At 40.7% G+C, this 18,633-nt stretch overlaps 1 protein-coding gene across 1 annotated transcript; it reads left to right on the forward strand.

Moving 5' to 3' along the window:
- The first annotated feature begins 4,240 nt into the window (after positions 1-4,240).
- On the forward strand, positions 4,241-18,404 carry si:dkey-183c6.8 (protein O-GlcNAcase). The gene is made up of 17 exons (XM_054601759.1): positions 4,241-4,280; positions 6,717-6,768; positions 9,671-9,768; positions 10,056-10,186; positions 10,292-10,463; positions 10,576-10,674; positions 11,878-12,147; positions 13,394-13,480; positions 13,668-14,137; positions 14,241-14,415; positions 15,058-15,114; positions 15,430-15,515; positions 15,713-15,817; positions 15,961-16,052; positions 16,197-16,386; positions 17,565-17,724; positions 18,268-18,404. The coding sequence occupies exons 1-17, from the start codon at positions 4,241-4,243 to the stop codon at positions 18,402-18,404; spliced, it is 2,421 nt and encodes an 806-aa protein (XP_054457734.1).
- The last annotated feature ends 229 nt before the right edge of the window (positions 18,405-18,633 follow it).

Below are 18,633 nucleotides of genomic sequence, written 5' to 3' on the forward strand. Positions count from 1 at the left end.
GAATATGATTATGTTTTCTCCTAAACAATGGAATTATTTTATTAGGCTCAATGTTTCGGGGTAAATTGGAATTACATAACTCATCAACCCGACACTCAGGATTTATTAGCCTCATGTGAATGAATGGAAATGAAGATAAATTATGTATAAAGTGTTTCTACTGACAGACAGACAGACTCTCCAACTCTTTAACTCTCTCTAACTTTTTAATCCATTCAGTCTGTGATCTGTCATCACTCTGGTATTAAACTCCATTGATGATAAACTATATCAGATCAGTATGATCGGCTGCAGCGTCCAATCAGATAACAGATGAACAATGAGGGGGGTGTCGGCCCTCACAACACTTCCTGGAAGGATGATCTCGTGCATCCTCGCTCATGGCTCCTCGGAGATCCCTCCTCGCTCCTCGGTGCTGTAACAAGAGCTTTGGGACGGCCGTCAATATGGCGGAGCAGAACGACTTCTGGTTCAAGCGAGGATCGAGGAGCGAGGAAACGACAAATAAGAGACTTGGCATGTACCCTATGTATCCCATAAAGTGGCAGACCACTGGTCACGGTCAGCCACAAGATTTCCCAACAATTCAAGGGGATTCACTGTCTTGCTTAAGATTACTGAGAGGTTAAATCAACAGACTGAAGAATGGTCTGTGAGGACAACGAAGCATCCTGCATATGATGTTGTCTTAATGTGTTTTCCACTTCCTATGTCTGTTTTGTACTCACCCTGTTTGTGTTTTTGGCAACGTTGCTGAAGCATTTCTCCGAAGAGAGCAACCTGGCCCATGATGGCAAAGACGGTCTACTCATGCTTCATGTAGGTCAAAGCTTCTGATTAAGGTCCTGATACATTCACACACACACACACACACACAAATATAGATTGATGGACACATGAAAGCCAAAGAGTACCCATACCCTTTGTAATAAGTACAACATTACAAAATAAGAACTATAAACAAAAAACATCCAAGTGTCCATAATCATGTAAAAAACAAAAAACAAACAAAAAAAACAGGTATATGTTCATACACGGGTTGAACGCTGGTGTAATAGTAGTGGCTAGTATTGTTCTATTTCAGGGCTGCACTGCCCGTCTGTGTGGAGTTTGCATGTTCTTCCCACGTCAGCGTGGTTCCCTCCGTGTTCTCGGGGGTCCTCCTGCAGTCCAAGGACATGCAGTTTAATTGATGACTCTCAATTGCCCGTAGGTTTGGATGTGAGGATGAATTGATGTCTGTCTCTACATGACAGCCATGCGATAGTCTGGCAACCTGTTCAGGGTGTAGCCTGCCTTCGCCCAATGTCAGCTGGTATCGGCTCCAGCCACCCTGCGACCCTGAACAGGATAAGCGGCTACAGATAATTGATGGATGCTCATATACAACGTGTATTATTGTTAAATGTTAAATGTTATTTTACAACACCTCAATGAAATGTTTTTACTTATTTTTTGATCAAGTAGCTCTGGTTTAAGTCAAGATGTTTTGCATTTTACAATTCATGCTGGGAAAAAGATTTAAGATTCATGCTCTTTTCAAGGGGAAAATCTTTACACTGAAATAATTTCACTCATTCAAAGAAAGATTTACAGAGAAAATGTAATTATTTTACATTTATATACAGTAGCCTACATGTATTATGTGTTTATAGTATTTCATATCTTTAATGTGTCTTTTTGTCTGCTGATAGGTATTATGTTTACGTCAACATGATACAAATTGTAGACAGTGTCTAATATAATATTAATGTCATCTAGTAGTGCACATATATAAATAAACTTTCAAGCTAATTTTGTGTATTTATGAAAACGTTTTTTGCTGTTTAACTGACCGGGTCTCCTCCATGACAAATGAACATGACCTTTTAGGGCTGGGCAATATATTGATAATATATCAATATCGTGATGTGAGACTAGATATTGTCTTAGATTTTGGAGATTGTAAAATGTTTATTTTAACACTACAATATTGTTGCAATAACAACATCAAGGTATTTGGTCAAAAATATTGTGATATTTGATTTTTTCCATATCTCCCAGCACAATGATCTGCTTCGATTTAACCCTTTGATGTGGCACTTGTGTAATTCATTATAATTCCAGCAAGGGGTGCGAAGAGTCAGATTTATACAGTATCCTATTTATTCACAATAATACCATAGTAAATGTACAAAGATATTATACACATATCCAGCAGTACATGTATTTATTAGGCTACAAACACATACTACAAATCAATACTTTCGTAAGTGTACAATAGTTTGTAAAAAAAAAAAAAAAAAAAAGAAGAGTTTTAATAGAGTATTATAATACAAAGGGCGGAAACAAAGACTGAACATTAGCTTTCTCGTTTAGAGTATTACAGTTCTGGGCCTATAATCTTAGTTAGTTAGATATAGATAGTTTTTGAAACAGTAAAGTAAAGGTAATTTGCATGTACAAGTGTCTATTTTTCAAGCATCCAGAGCACAGATAAAGATCAATTAAGCCGTCCTACCGACACATTACCTACATCTGAAATCGTGCCAAATTATTTAGACATGAACAATGAGGCTGTGACGAAATGGCCAATGACTGTGATTTTCAAGCTACTCACTCACTTTTGCACACACACGTACCTTGCTCATCTTGCTTACAGGAGGACAGTGCGCCTGTGCGGACTCGAGACTGGAAGAGGAGGCAGATGCTGCCTTCACGGCTCCCAGAAAAATCTGAATTATGAGACAAAACCCTGAAATGACAGAAAGAAACGGTAGATAGATGAGCAAGTCAGCATTTTCTCTGAACAGGAGTGTGTCTTGGAAAATGTATTGGGCCGCTGTTACATTGAAAAATTGTAAATTGAAGCAAGAATTTCCAAACACACTTTAGCCACAGATGAATCATAGCTAGATGCATTGATTTTATGAATAACTATTTGTATGAAACAATATTGGAATCATGTTGAACGTGTATTAGACATTTTGTATAGAAATAGGTTACTTATAGAAAAAATGTTTTCTGAATGGTAAAAACATGTTTCTAGTCTCTATCATTAAGTAATGTTATCTTTACATAGTAATGTTAATGCAGTGTTCCCTTCTGTTTTAGCTTTATACTGCCATTTTTCTCTTAACCAAATTAGCTTTCATATAATTGCAAAAGGCTGTATCAAAAAATTACAGAACTAAACTCGTTAATTGTTACAAACTAAGCGTTACCTTCCAGAACTAAACGCTGGTAGATAAAGTTGACTCTACCTGGAGGAAAAGTCAATCATATAGCTAACTTCTGCTAATGTAACAATAAGTAAAAGACGAGGACTTTTGCCCAAGGAGAACTGAGCTATCTTCGGTCAGTAAATATTGTAATTATATCTGTCATGTAGCCAGAAACCCTACTTCAAAAACAACAGGATGATAATGTTGACATGTGTGCATTGGCTATATTCAACTAAGCCATGTCGGGAGTCAGGGCTGTGGCTGGCCACCTGTTTTGTTATTGAGTTATTCTGCCCCCTGTTGTCCTAAATAGAGAAGTACAGGTCTCTGTATGGTGTCAGAGACATAGACAATATTCCCAATCATAGACGGCCCCATTAATGTCACTAGATTCACCTGTGCTATTCAGATGTCAAAATATCTGCCATTAAATACGTGTATTGCCTCGCATTCTTTAGGGATTTCTGTATTTCCATAGCACAAAGAACTATTATTATTATTAGGCATTAGTGTAGCTAATCACATGACAAACCGTGTCATAATTACTGTCTTATGCTTTTTCATTTAGGGTATCTGCTCTTAGCCTCATTACATTTTGAAAACGTATTTTCACGGTCATTTATTTTAGCATTTTTATTGTTTAATTATGCGTTTTTATTATGAAAATACTTCACTTTGTTAATATATCTTTTATACCATAACGTAATATTTAACAATGAACCCAACTTCTGTCACCACAGCAGAAGGTAGGATAGGATTACCTCTATTATAGTGTTGATTTAACTTAATTAACCACCAAAGCGACCTCTTCTTCTTGGCTTACTTTTGTTATTAGGAGCGTTTAGTGTTAGAAAACAGGTGCTTCCGCTGAGCACCTGAACGCGGCACGACAGCCCCAGCGTTGTAGAGGGGAGGAGAGGGAAAAGGAGGAGTTGGAGGCAGACCGAGGAGAAGCATGAATTATACCCCCGGTGTCTGAGCCAACAGACGGGGAGAGCATCTCGTCCTCCGTCGCTCGTTAGGGGCCGACTGGAAGGATGGAGGAGAAGAGGCAGTTTCTTTGTGGGGTGGTGGAAGGTAAGAGCGGCCGACTTCATAATTGACCTCCTCTTAGATCATGTGATTTTTTTCTTACCTTGGGGACACGATTTTGAATAGACCACCGTTTGACCTACATTTCAGCGTTGTTTTGTCAATGTCTGCATGGGAAGAGTGGCGCGGGAGTGACAATGTGTGTGTGAACACTGACGTGGATAGGATGTAAAGGTCTTTATGAGATGTGGTGAAGATCAGCGAGGCTTGAAGTGGAGATCAAAGGATTCAGTAATGTCTGGCTCCAAGACTGCAGCCTAAGGAAATGAAAAGTACTCTGGGTGATGGCTGGTGGAAATTAAGATGATAGTAGTGGAAATAAGGAAGATGTGATGATATTGACAATAGTGGTAAAGGTAAAGATGATGATTGAGATGGTAAGTATGTTAATGATGGCTGGAGACTGTGATGATATTGTTGGGACGGTGATGGAGATGCTGTGACAGGTAATCGTGGTGATGATAATGATTAGACTATGAAAGAAGACAGTTTGAAAGCCTCAATCAAAGAAAAAGTGGATTGAAGATTATTGATTATGTTGAACGTGATGAGGATAATGCTGATAAAGAACAGGAGAGGATGACCACAACAGAAGCAGTGTTGAAAGTAATAACATCAATGAGAATGACAAAGCAGAATGCAATTACTGCAGACAATGGTGAAAAGAAGAAGAAAAAACTGATAATGATAATTGCAAAACAAGGAAGGTGGAAATTGTGACATACCTGTCCCTTTACCCAACCTCTGACCTCTCAAGGGCGCACGCACGCACGCACACACACACACACACACACACACACACACACACACACACACACACACACACACACACACACACACTAACTAAATATGAAGAAATTATACTGAAAACTGAAAACAAACTGAAAATAAATATTGTTTTCTGTGATCTAAAGGAAGACAACAACAATAACAAACCAGAATCCTGAATAGTGAGAATAGTTGATAAATCAGATCTTTTCTCATAATTTCTTTCAGAACATCAAAAGACTGCGCCATTCGAAAAACAATATATATTCATTGCTAACTTTTGTTGCTTTTTATAGTTGCAGTCATTACACCACGCTAAACCTGGTTGAGTCATTATGTAGATGATTATGTGATTTCATGTGATCACAAATTGTCAGAAAGGTGCCTTGTCAAAAATGTTAGCAATGGTGACAACAGATCCATATAATGCTGAAAATGAAGTTGAACTAAGTCTGTCATCTTTTATTTTATTTCTAATATTTGAACAATTAAGTCTATCAAATGTTAGATAATATAAAAAAAAGCACATTTCAAGTTATCAGAGCCGAAGGTGGCGACTCTAAATGTGTGGTTTTGTCCGACCACCCAAAACCCGCACATTTCCAAATATCCAATTAACACAGTGTTATATAGCAGGGGAAATCAGCAAATCTGCATGTTTGGGAAGGTAAAATGCATGCAAATGTTTTGCATTTTTGTTCGTAAATGACTTAAACAAATATTGATTCCTAAAATTGTTCCAAAGTGTTTCAATTAAATTGTTTCAGCTCTCTGTTTGTCCATTTTCCAGCTCTGTAGTTCTCAGATAATCGTTTTTTTACAGCCTTTGGGATGTGTTCATTGTGGTCATTCACTTGAGACGATATCTAAAGTATGACAGATGATGCAGTTCTAACACATACAAACACATCTTATTACTAATTCTTATGCCCCCTCATACTTATGTGTTTCTCAGTCCAATGGGGGCTTCTGACAGAGTTAGTATGTAGATCTGGCTAGGAGCACTCACACACATATGTCAGACACATGCACACCAAAAGGCACACCCCACAACATGCATTTAGGAGAAAGCAGTCTGGATTGTTGGTGGTTCAGATTTACGTCTCAATATGGCCCACTTACTGTACGCACATGTGCACTCGCATGCACACACACACACACACACACACACACACACACACACACACACACACACACACACACACACACACACACACACACACACACACACACACACACACACACACACAGTAGACTTATTCAAAAACACAAAGGAGGGAGAGGGACACTGGAGATGCTCCCATTTCTAAATATAGAACATGTGATGGAGAGTGGAGCTGGAGATGAAATATGCCTCTGCCAAACACAGAGGGGATGTGACCAAGCAATCGCTGGAAGAGCTTGCATTATTTATGTGCCCATACATTCAGAATTTTATCAGTGTGTGTCCAGTAGCTGATAACTGTCCAGTTTGTGATTAATTGCTGCAGATCTTGGAACTAAAACAAATGGTAGAGTCAAAATATGATGTATGCTACATAATGCCACAGTGCATATTCAGTGATCATGCATATGTCTGTTTGCATATGAAATGTGTGGGGAAATTTACATTTGCAGCAAAGATAAAGCGATATGTATATTTTTTCTCCACAGGTTTCTATGGGCGGCCATGGACTATGGATCAGAGGAAGGTTCTCTTCCAATGGTAAGTCCATAAACTGTAATGAACCTGGTGTCTGTGAGCCAACTCCTGCATAGTACAGGTGTCTATGCATATGTCTCGTTAACCTGGTCGTGTGGTTGCTTTTCGCATGAATAGCGTGAGAGCTCAGGAGCTGCTGACCTGACGCCTGTGGGCTGAATCCAGTTGCACGCCTCTATATCAGTGCCTGGCATACCTGAGAGAAATCACTGATGCAGAATGACTCCACAGCAAAGGGCAGGCTCATCCTCAGTCCGGAGGCTCAGCCCTGGATGACAGAAAGGGGAGAGGGAGGGACAGATGGTGCATTTTGTTATAGTGGAAGGAAAAACAGGACAAAATATGGGCAGTCCAACTGTCAGTCGGTCCACCACTTTGGTCCAGACGGAAATATCTGAACAACTACTGCAAGGATTGTGATGAAATATTGCACAGACATTCAGGATCCCCAGAGGATTAATCCTTATTGATGTTAGTGGTTCCCCTGACTTTTTCTCTAGCGACAACATAAGGTTATGATTTGCGGTACATTCTCAGTCATTTATGTTCCCCTTTAGGATTATTTGTAATCCCTTAATGTAGCATCTAGTGCCATCATCAGTATATATCTATAATTTATATTTCTAGGTCAATTTCTATAACGTACAGCCTCAGCTGTAGCTCCAGACTTTTGGATGTTCAGAATCTTAATTTTGTCCATTTAAAGAGACAAATATTCTCTGTATCCTCCAGAATGTTATTCCTAGGGTTGACAAGCCTCTTAAAGTTTAGATGACCATAAATCACTAAAACTCTGCAATGAAACGTGCCTATTAAATGCTAAGAAACTCTAGCATAGATGGTAATAAAAATAGTTTTTCACCATTCACCATATTTATATCATCCTAAAACAGAATGCCTGTGTCCTCGTAGTCTTTACAAGACTTTGCTGTGCCCGAGGTTCTTTATTTAGCGACAACAACCTTTTTTTCCATGCAGAGACCTTCACACCTGGGAGCTGCTCAGCACAACCACACTCTTTGTGTGGAGTGATACCAGGGAAGTGCCATAATAGGCTCTCTTCTGCAAGCATCATGGCAGCATAAAAAATGCCATTTAAACCAGATAAAATCAGCATCCAAGATAATACAATTTTCTATACAGGATCAGTGCTCCAAGATAAGGTAACCCACATCATCCCGTTGGGTCTTGACTAAACAAAACCAAGGCAGCTCCTTATTCAGACTGCCACAGTTTCATTAACTAAAGAGACACAAGCTCTTTCAGCTTGAATCAGATAGCAGTGATTTCCATGAATACTAAAATATAATTTCCTAGTGTAAAAAAATATCTCACAGTCAAAGTGGCATTAAAGACCCATTCATGAAAACTACGGCAGTGAAGTTCCTGTCTAAAAGAGGCCTGTCTGGAACAGGCTTGGAATCCAGTATTGCTGCTTGCAGCTTTCTCTAGATCCGCTCATTCAAACAACTTCACACTCGACACTGCGCTACCTTAGGTCCTGAGCAATACACCCGCCAAGTGTGAAATCGATCAGATGAATGGTTGTCCAGAAAATTGAAGGATATCCATTCATCCACAGACAGACGGAGAGACAGACAGACACTCCGTTTTAGGTAGATGAAAACATGAACATATTGATAATGGGACAAGTGTATGTTAAATATGAACTGATGCACGAATGAAGGATGAGGCATTCTCTTTTCATGTACATTTATATTACCCCATGTGTGAACTTGTAGTTAGTAGGGGACCAATTAAATGTTGATGACACACTGATCTTACAAACAAGTGAAGGGACGTAAATCCCTGTTGGGAACTGTGACACAGTTTTGGAGTTCAACAGCCAATAGTGACAGCCGACTACATCCCCAGAGATAAGATGTTCCCTCTGCTCTCTGTGCTTTCCTCTGCTCTTAAAGATACAGACAAATCATTATCAAGTTATGATAAACAGTATAATATATATCTGTTATAAAAACATACGATAAGTAACTAGAATTAAGTCACTAAAATGTGGCCCTAAATGTCTTTTGATTTTCAGGTGAGACATGCATTATTATGAGGAACTCATTCAAACGAGTGTGTGGGCTCCAGGCTTATTTATAGATGATCTTTTTTAGAATTAAGTGTGGGTCGCAGGCAAAATTCATACAATGAGTGTTGCATAAGTTTGGCTGATTAGGGCTGAGAGTGTTAATGTGTGTACAGTATGTGTGTGTGTGTGTGTGTGTGTGTGTGTGTGTGTGTGTGTGTGTGTGTGTGTGTGTGTGTGTGTGTGTGTGTGTGTGTGTGTGTGTGTGTGTGTGTGTGTGTATATGATTGTGTGTATGAAAGAGGTAGGTTGCAGCTCTGTGGAGGCGACTTGCATACCATCTGTCCAGGAAGAGAAGCAGGGAGAGAGTGAGAGCACAGTCCACCCACAAATGACAAGGGCTGGTCCATGTCCAGAGAGAGCAGTAGTCCTGCTTATGTGTGTGCGTGTGATGCAGCTATTGTTTCACTTCGAGTACTATACTCTATTTATAATTCAGGAGGTCATTTCCTGTAACTGAGAAGGCCATGGAGCCACACGATCGATACAGTGGATCTATTTTCTTGCTGCTTGTTGTTATTCTGTTGTTTTTTTTCACTCCTTCTGTCATTGCAACCCTCAGCTTCTCCTCACTCTCTCCAGGGCTCTTACAGTACATGACCAAGCATATATATATATATATAAAATTTTATTTTATTATTATTTTTTTTTATTATTATTTTTTGGTTAAATAGTTTTCAAATAGTGCTTGAATCGAGCTACTGTCAACAATGGTTACTGAAAAAAATTATTAAAAAAATGATCCCCCCCTATTGCTTCAGTAATAGGTTCCCTCCTCTTACCTCCACTGTTCATGTCTTTCTGTGACAGGATGCAAAGTTGGGGGTTGAACACCTACTTGTACGGCCCGAAGGATGACCTGAAACACAGACTGTTGTGGAGAGAAGTCTACTCTCATGAAGAGGAGGGTAAGAATATGTGTACATACATATTAAATTTGAAAAAATTGTGGGCTGACTGCAGACTAGAGCCTACCTTGTTTCAGATCCGTACCAGAGCTGTCCTTGGACATTCTGTCTTCAAACAGGGGTCAATATTAACTGCCTAAAATAAAAAAAATAACTGATTGATGTTTGGCATGTTCAGACTTCTGTAATTGTACTTTTTGGAAAACCCTGGCTAATGAGTCTCATTCTGTCTCACTTTAAATTTGAAATTTAAGTTATTTCCTCTCCTCCCCTCCTGCTGCTCTTAGGTCAGTTGCGTACTCTTATTAAGGAGGCCCAGTCGAGAGACCAGAGGTTTGTTTACGCCCTGTCTCCTGGTCAGGACATTGTCTTCTCATCTTCCTGTGACCTGACGCTTCTCAAACGCAAGCTGAGACAAGTATGTGACACAATGAGATAATGATTACAACAGGAATGTAACTTTTTATGATTTGAGTCCCTGTTTGTTTTTCTCTCTCACACACAATCTCTGCTCTCCCTCCAGGTATCAGACCTGGGTTGTCAGGCATTTGCCATTCTGTTTGATGACATCGATCACTCCATGTGTCAGGCTGACAGCGAGGCCTTTTCTTCATTCGCCCATGCTCAGGTCACTGTAACCAATGACATCTATCGCTTCTTGGGGGAACCACCTGTCTTCCTATTCTGCCCTACAGGTAGGAGCACTGAGCAGAGGTGAATTAGAATGTTTGTGGTGTACAGGATCATGTAAAATTTGATACAGGCTGATACTTAATGAAATACACCTCTGTTTCTCTCTCCCTGTAGAGTACTGTGGTTCTCTGTGTTCTCCCAGTGTATCAAAGTCTCCCTACCTGCAGACTATTGGAGAGGACCTGCTTCCCAACATAACAGTGATATGGACGGGTGAGACACATATGAATTTCAGCATTAATCAAAATCTATTATTGATGATTTAAACAATTGTAATTTTCAGAAATCAATTATTTAAACTACCTTGCTTACTAAACTGCATCTTTTGGCTGAATTCGTGCAGACATGAACCAGAGTCAGTTTTTTGTTTTCTATTTTTTCTTCCTCATTAGTTGACCTGCAACATCTTGGTTAATAACAGTGCACACTGGAAAATGCAAATAAGTACAGGCTAAAATCCACACACGACATCCTCTAAAGACCAGAAAACCATTTAGATGCACATCCACCCACACCATATGGAACTACCGTAGAAACACACACATGTACGCACTTGTCATCTACTCTCTTTTAGTTCTGATGAAATTTTTCTGCTTGTTTTTATTGTTCTAACTCTTTCTAAGCTAGGGGAGGTAGAAAGAGTAATGAGCCCGAATGTCCAAACCAAGAATTACATTTCCATAGCAGGCACTCGGCAGCTTGTGCATACAACTGATTATGAATAATAAACAGCCTATACCACCACATTCCTCAGTGAAGCCTCACTAAAATTAACCAGAAAAAAAGACAAAAGTCAAAGCGATTAAACATAAATGAACACCTAATAAGTAATCTTTGGACACCACAGTGGCTGCAACATCATTATTAAGCTACATCATTTTAATAACCTGACCGTTCTTATAGAATCAACAGCAGTATAAGACATCACCAAGGCAACAACACAGAGATGTATACACAGTATAAACTCCACAGCGCCTGCAGCCACAAACACACATATTACAGTAAAAGAGAGACTGCACAGTTTTTACTGAACGTGTAGCGCACACACACAACAGTATGTTGCATGGCAACAAAGCAGTTGTTGACGTCCTCATTTGCAGAGAGAGTTCAGTGAGTTTGTTGTACTCACCTTTCTGAACGTCATCCTGTGAGTCTTGAGCATCAGAAAGACCTCTTCAATCTGGTCTAGGTTCAACGGCTCGACTCATTCATTCTCATTACATAATACAACCAGTCCACTCAGCCTCTCTGGTCCCAGTATAACCAGTCCCAGGTTCCCTGTCCCACTGCACCAATTTGTTAATTTAAGTCCCCCTTTGTCTCCTTCAGATTCGGATGTTTCTTTACATTTTAGGGTTCAACTTTTTCCTTCCCTTACCTCTTTTGAACCTTTACCCTTCCCCCTCGGCCCCACAGGCAGTAAGGTCATCTCTAGGAAGCTGTCTGTCGACTGCCTGGCCGAGGTGGAGTCCGTCCTCCAGCGCCCCCCACTCATCTGGGACAACCTTCACGCTAATGACTATGACTCCAGACGTCTCTTCTTGGGGCCTTTTAAGGGCAGAGAGCTTCAGCTGAGGAGCCACCTGAGAGGCCTCTTACTCAACCCTAACTGCGAGTTTGAAGCCAACTACATCCCTCTCCATTCGCTGGGGAGCTGGTACAGAGCTGGAAAAGAGGAGAGGAAAGGTGAGGGGATCAGTAGACGGAACAATGGGGAGGAAAGGCGAAAGGATTAATGAGCAGTTGGAAGGGAGGAGGAAGTAGCAGTAATGAGACAGGAGATGTCCCAAGTTAATAAAGTAATATTGGCTCTGCCAGATCACAGCCATGTACAGTTAGTCCCACTTGCTTCCGGGAAAAATGTGTAACGAGCCAGTGTTGCTTGGCAACTAACACAATTTTGTCTGATATTATTTAACAAATAAATTAACTTGTGGGAATAAAAGCTCCATCTGTTGTCCTTGACAAAGTTACTCAATAAGCAATTGTAGTTACAGAGAATAAAAAAATATTTCCCAAAATACTGAGTTGCACAATTCACCAATTGCATCAATCTTTATTTACTCTCACAGCAAGTGTATCTATTTAAAGGACTTGTTAAGAGATCATTGCTTTTAGATATACGTATATACTGCATTGTTTTATATTTGAAATATACTGTGAAACCTTGAGTTCTCTATGATACTGGAGCTGTAATAGCCCATGTATCATGGACATTTAGTTCACATTTGCTTTTGATTTTACTGTGACAGTCAAATACATGAGAATTCCTCCAGAGAAACAGAGAGGAAACAAGGGAGTTGGATCAAGAAAACCACTGAAGCGTGTGACGTTGTTCTGGAAACGAACATGGAAAGGTGGTGATGGAGGAATAATTGTGTAGTGTAATGAAGGAAGAAACGAAAAGAGAAGAAGATCCCTCTGTGGAGGAGAAACAAGACGGAGGGCTGGAGGACAAATAAGCTATATAGCAAGGATGAGAAAAGAGAGGAATGCTTGCGATGTGGATGGAAATAGAAGAGGGATTTTAATGATTACATGAGAGTGAGGGGAGTGGGGGGTAAGAAGTGTGTGAAATAATTACTAGATTCAGTCTTACTAGATTTTTTGTGCGAGAGGGATTGAACTTTATGATTTCTAGTGCTGTCCTAATTTGACTAAAATAATCTAAAAAACATGAAGCGCAGACTAGCAAACACAACATAAATTGTGTATTTTCTTTTCTAATCATGCATTAATAACGCAGAGAAAGGAGAGCTAAGTGTGGTATGTGTGTGAGGGGAGGTTTTTCCTCTGAAACGTGTCCAACTGGAATGTAATGAACATCAAATACTGAGAGCGCAAAGAAATTTAAGAATGTTTTTCTCTACTGTGTGAATATGAGTAAATTAGGAAACTCGTATAAAATAACACAATGCTGTTTGTGCTCTAGATGAGGAGTGTGAATACTGTCCTGATAGAGCTCTGTCTGCTGCACTACATGATTGGATGGAGGAACTCAACCAACCTCTACTAGCAGGTAAAACATTATGATTTGGTGCTGCGTCACAAATGATTGACCTGCTCCGTCACTGTCATGAGCCGGTCTATAGCTTAACTGCAGTATTTCAGCACTTTTGACCACAAAGTGAGATTTGGAAGGTTGCCACATATTAAAGTTTATTTTGGTTTAAATGTAACATTTGTAATTATTAACATCATTACAGGTCGGCAGAGCACACGAGCGGACCAGCGTTCCTCCGCTCCAACATCTCGCTGCAAAACTCCTGACGCATCCGACTGCCCTTCCAACCTTAGAGGACCATCTGCCGTGGCCAAGCTCCCTGTTTTCCCCCTGGACTCCAGCTCACCTCCGTCATCACCGGTCAAGGGGGAGACGCAGGGACGAGAGGGGGAAAGGAAGAGGTCAAACCAGCCAAGTCAACCCAATCACCAAATTCAAGGATCCAGGCCTGGCGCACCCTCTGGCGGAGGCAGGGGACAGAAGGCCCAGGGTTGGGGGCTCTGTGGTGGGAAGGGCCTACTAAGTGAGTCCCAGGTGCGGCTGCTGGTTGGTCTCTATTATCTGCCCCATGAGCATGGCCTGTCTGCCCAGAAACTGCTGCAGGACCTGGCCTGGCTGAAAGCAAACTGCCACCTGGTCAGCGCTAACAGCAAGAAGACAACGCCTCAGAAGGTCGGCGTGTTTTTTGTGTAGATTTGGTGTTGGAGAAAATTTAAATTGTGCAGTGCATGATTCATAAATGTGAGTGATTTTGTACTTGTATGTGTGTCCTCAGATGGATGAGTGGCGTGGCCGCTCCTCCAGGGTCCTGTCCCTGTGTGAAGACATCGCACAGCTCCACTGCAGCGTGGTGGGAGGGGCCAACAGGGCTGTGCTCTATGACCTTTACCCCTATGTGTGGGACCTGAGGAACACGGCTCTGGTGGCAAAAGCATTCATATGCTGGTTGGGTGAGTATAAGAGAATAAGTAAACTACGGGAATACAGACTAATATAATTTGCTTGACTGTATTGTACTACTACAATACATATACTTACTTGTACTACTACACTTGTACTACTACAACACAAATAATGTAAACACTAATTTTTTTTATATATATATATATATATATATATATATATATATATAAAATTAAATTCAATATTTCTATTTTAAATGCCAACTGCGCAAAAGAAGCTTTTTTTTTTTTTTTTTTTTAACCAAAAATGTTGGGGGGTCCATTATTAAAAAAAAAAAGTTTGAGAACCATTGTACTGTACGATGGTATACCAGTAGCATGCTTTGCTATATAACCCGTTTAATATTTTGCCTATAGTATGATATAGTACAGCACACATAATATATATATACACATATAGTATATAGAATAGCATAGCATGGTGTAGTATAGTGTTTTATACCAAAAAGTATGTTATGCTGTTCTACTCAATAATACTTTGCCTTTGGCATGGTGTAGCATATCATAGTTTAGTACACTATCATGTTATGTAGTTTAGTATACTATATACTATGCGCTTCTATTCTTTGTTATTCTACCATACCATTCTATACTATATTCTAACCCCACCCAATCACTTATCTTACTTAGATGGACGAGTGTTGAGTGACAGCTCCACCCTGGGCACCTGGAGGAACTGCTTCCACTGTAAGTAGGCATGAACTTCTAACCCCTTGTCTCCCTGTTTATACCTTACATAACTAACTACAAGTAGCCTCTGCTGCACAAATCATTCTTATCTAAAATAAATTCAGTTTAAAAAGTTACCTTTATTAACCCAACATTCAATCATTTTTTTCTAAGTACTAGCTTAGTCGATGATGCAAAACACTGAATTCTTACTCTGGCATGAATATGTAAACCTGATTTACCTGTGCAATAATTTTCTATCTGCACTGGTATTCTCATTAGCCCGAACCACATGATGTCACCCTACTGACATTTGGTTCTGGTTTGTGGTAGGGTGTGGGAAGACCACAGGGGCAGAGCTGCTGGGAGTGGAATCAGAACCGTGGGCGTTCAAAGGGGGCGTGTCTGGGGAGGTTCAGGTAGGGTTTGTGTTTGTATTACAAGTCATTTTCCATGGATTCTATACATTACTCTTGGTTTTTTTATTGTGCATGTTTGTATTCTTAATATGTGTCATTGAAGTTCAATCCTTTCCTAACTGCTTAACGTCTGTAATTGTTTTGCGTGTGTGTGTGTGTGTGTGCGTGTGTGTGCGTGTGCGTGTGTGTGTGTGTAGATGCTTCTCCCAATAGGCAGCAGCAGTGATCTCTTTACTCATCCTCCTCCTCTCTTCCCTACCTCTCGTCTTTATAACATCAGGCCCTACCACAGTAAGGACAAGGTATACCTACACGTTATTGTTTCACACTTCAAGCCACAATTATTTATGGAATATAATGGAAGTGAAAGAGGTGTGTTCAAGATAGGGAAAGTCATGGAATACTTTTTAAATTTTGTGTGTGTGGCTGTTCTCTGTGTGTGTAGTTGGAGTTGTATCGGATGGTGCGCCAACTCCACCTGAGGACTCAGGGTGGCCAAGAGTCCAGTATTGCTCACCCAGATATCGTTGGAGACCGGTATGTGTTTGAGAGACAAAGCGAGAGAAAGAAAGAGATAGAGTAATAGTCTGCATTGCAAAACACATCCTCAATGAATATTTATCATATTTGAATACTATACTCACATATTTTTAAATGAGTAATGTCTTTTCATTTCCATAGATGTCTTGGGCCGTGCCTGGCGTTGTGCCCCGAGTACTGTTTCATCCTGGAGGATGAGCTGGGTGTGTGTGGCTGTGTGTTGGGCAACTTGGATGTCCGCTCGTTTGCCAAGCGGTGCCAGGCCAGCTGGATGCCTGCCATGAGGGACAAATACCCACCTAAAGGGGGCGCCACACAACCCAACACACTGGTGAATATGTGGAGTAGAAAAAGTCTTTAAACAATTCTTTTTTTTTTATCATAACTATTCTGTCGTTCTGAAGGGCACAGGAGTGAAACGGGCGGGCATGCACGCACACACACACACACACACACACACACACACACACACACACACGCACTGTTGAGACATACCTGTAGTTACACTATATGGATCCCTCTGTGATGGACTAATAACCCACTGTGAAGTGAATGACACACAGAGGTAAACAAAGAAAAATTACGTGCGCACACACAAACACACTCACACATATTAGACTTTATCGACCCTATGGGGTCATGGCCACCAGATTTGGCAATGATGTTGCCAGGTGCATGTAGTACAATGCAAGAATAGGTGGTTGTTATGGTAGTGGTGAACATCTGTAAATTATTTTTTACTGTCTCACAGTAGACATGAGTGAATGTAGGCCACTTTCATTAGTACACTATAATTGTTGAAAATGGGAGAAAACAACCTAATTGGTAAAACAGTGTTTCTGTTGCTCATCATGACAAACCGATCTCAAGCAAAGAGCCGAACAGATCCGGTGGTGAGCAACACTGCCGGCCCTGTCAGTCCCTGACATCTGTGGAGGACTCATTTGCCCACTCTGTGCGTCATGGTGCACACTGACATCACTCACACTGCAGCCACATGTATAGGTAGTTTGAAGTGTTTGCATGGCATCTGTTCCTGCTTCATCGGCCAGGGGAACATAACAGCACTATTATATGTAATTAGTTATTACCATTTTACCGTTTTGTGAGCATCTCAGAAGGAAAGTACTTTAAGCGAAACAAAGAAGACTGTCTGAGAATAAAAGCAGCAGATACAGCAGAGACAAGAATTTACAATGATTATTAGTCTCTGTACTGTCTGTATTTCATTTGTTGTGAGGTTGCTGGGTAACTTGAAAATTGTAGGCATTCCTATAAGACGCAATCAGTCAAATATGGCTTATTAGTAGCATCTAGTGGCAGCTGTTGAAAACTACAGCAACAAAGGAATATGCATGACAAACACTTCTCCACAACCTTCCATCTAACGAGTAGTGACAAGAAAAATGCCCAATCATATAAGCTGAATAGAAAAAAGTTAACTTCCAGGACTTTACCTCTCATCAGTTACACATTGTTGTCGTTGTGTCTCTGCTTTCCTCTGTGTAGGACTTGATCAAGCTGATGGAGGAGGATCAGGGAGAGTACCCAGACTCTCTCCTATACCACTTCCCCTCTCAGCTGCGACTGGACGCCCTGCCGGAGCTGGTGGACGTCAGCGTCAGCCGCACTCTGCTCACCGCCCTCCTCACTGCACTCAAGGCCAACGGTAAGCAAAGGGTGTAGAGTCATTAACCATCTCTTCCGACTAAATTAAAGTGCATTTTATAGTACATCAGGAAATGTTGCGGTAAATATTTACATACCTCTGTGCAGCATGCAAAACCTTCTCTGGGGGAATTAAGTTTGATATCAGGGCTAGTGCTCACCGGCTAAAAGCTAAACAGAGGAGCAAAAAAAATATTGAGGGTCAAAACAGTGTCGTAATACTACTTCATATCAATGCGAACAGGGGCGAAGCTGCATGTAGATGTTTTCACACTATTACATTCAGATGTTTTAAATTATTTATTTTCTTGCCTGCTGGGGTGCTGGTTTTAGCCCTGAATGTTGAGTTTCTGTGTTTTTAAAAAATGTCCATGACAGACTTCCTCAGACTGACAGGTTTTCTATGATGCATTTATTTTATATGAACCTCTGCCTTTACCTTATGTAAAATAGTTTTGTTGGTGCATTTTGTTTTTTATTCTGGGGGCAAGGTCTTTATTTGACCTTACCCTGTTTCATGACCATTTCTTCTCCGTGTGTGTAGGTTCTCAGGGTGTGTTCTGCGAGGTGCAGCCGACAGACCGTCAGAGGCTGGAGTTCTTGACAAAATTGGGCTTCCTGGAGATCCTCAGAGGAGAAGCCAGGAGCAGAGAGGGAGTGGTGCTGGGGAGGCTGATCTGAAAACACACACACACACACACACACACACACACACACACACACACACAACACACACACACACACACACACACACACACACACACACACACACACACACACACACACACACACTCACACAAACGGAAGATACCCAGAGGCACTTGCAAACACAGAAACACACAACGTCCAGTACAGCATAGGGACACAGGATCTGCATTTTCTCCATCAAGAGGAGAAGCCTTTTTTTTTT

The sequence above is a fragment of the Anoplopoma fimbria genome, chromosome 7 (assembly GCF_027596085.1).
Source record: "Anoplopoma fimbria isolate UVic2021 breed Golden Eagle Sablefish chromosome 7, Afim_UVic_2022, whole genome shotgun sequence".
Lineage (NCBI taxonomy): Eukaryota > Metazoa > Chordata > Actinopteri > Perciformes > Anoplopomatidae > Anoplopoma > Anoplopoma fimbria.

Coding starts and splice junctions, on each gene's coding strand:
- si:dkey-183c6.8 (XM_054601759.1), top strand. CDS start 4,241: ATGGAGGAGAAGAGGCAGTTTCTTTGTGGGGTGGTGGAAG. Junction 10,464..10,575: donor CTTCCTATTCTGCCCTACAG/GTAGGAGCACTG, acceptor CTCTCCCTGTAG/AGTACTGTGGTTCTCTGTGT. Junction 12,148..13,393: donor TGGAAAAGAGGAGAGGAAAG/GTGAGGGGATCA, acceptor TTTGTGCTCTAG/ATGAGGAGTGTGAATACTGT.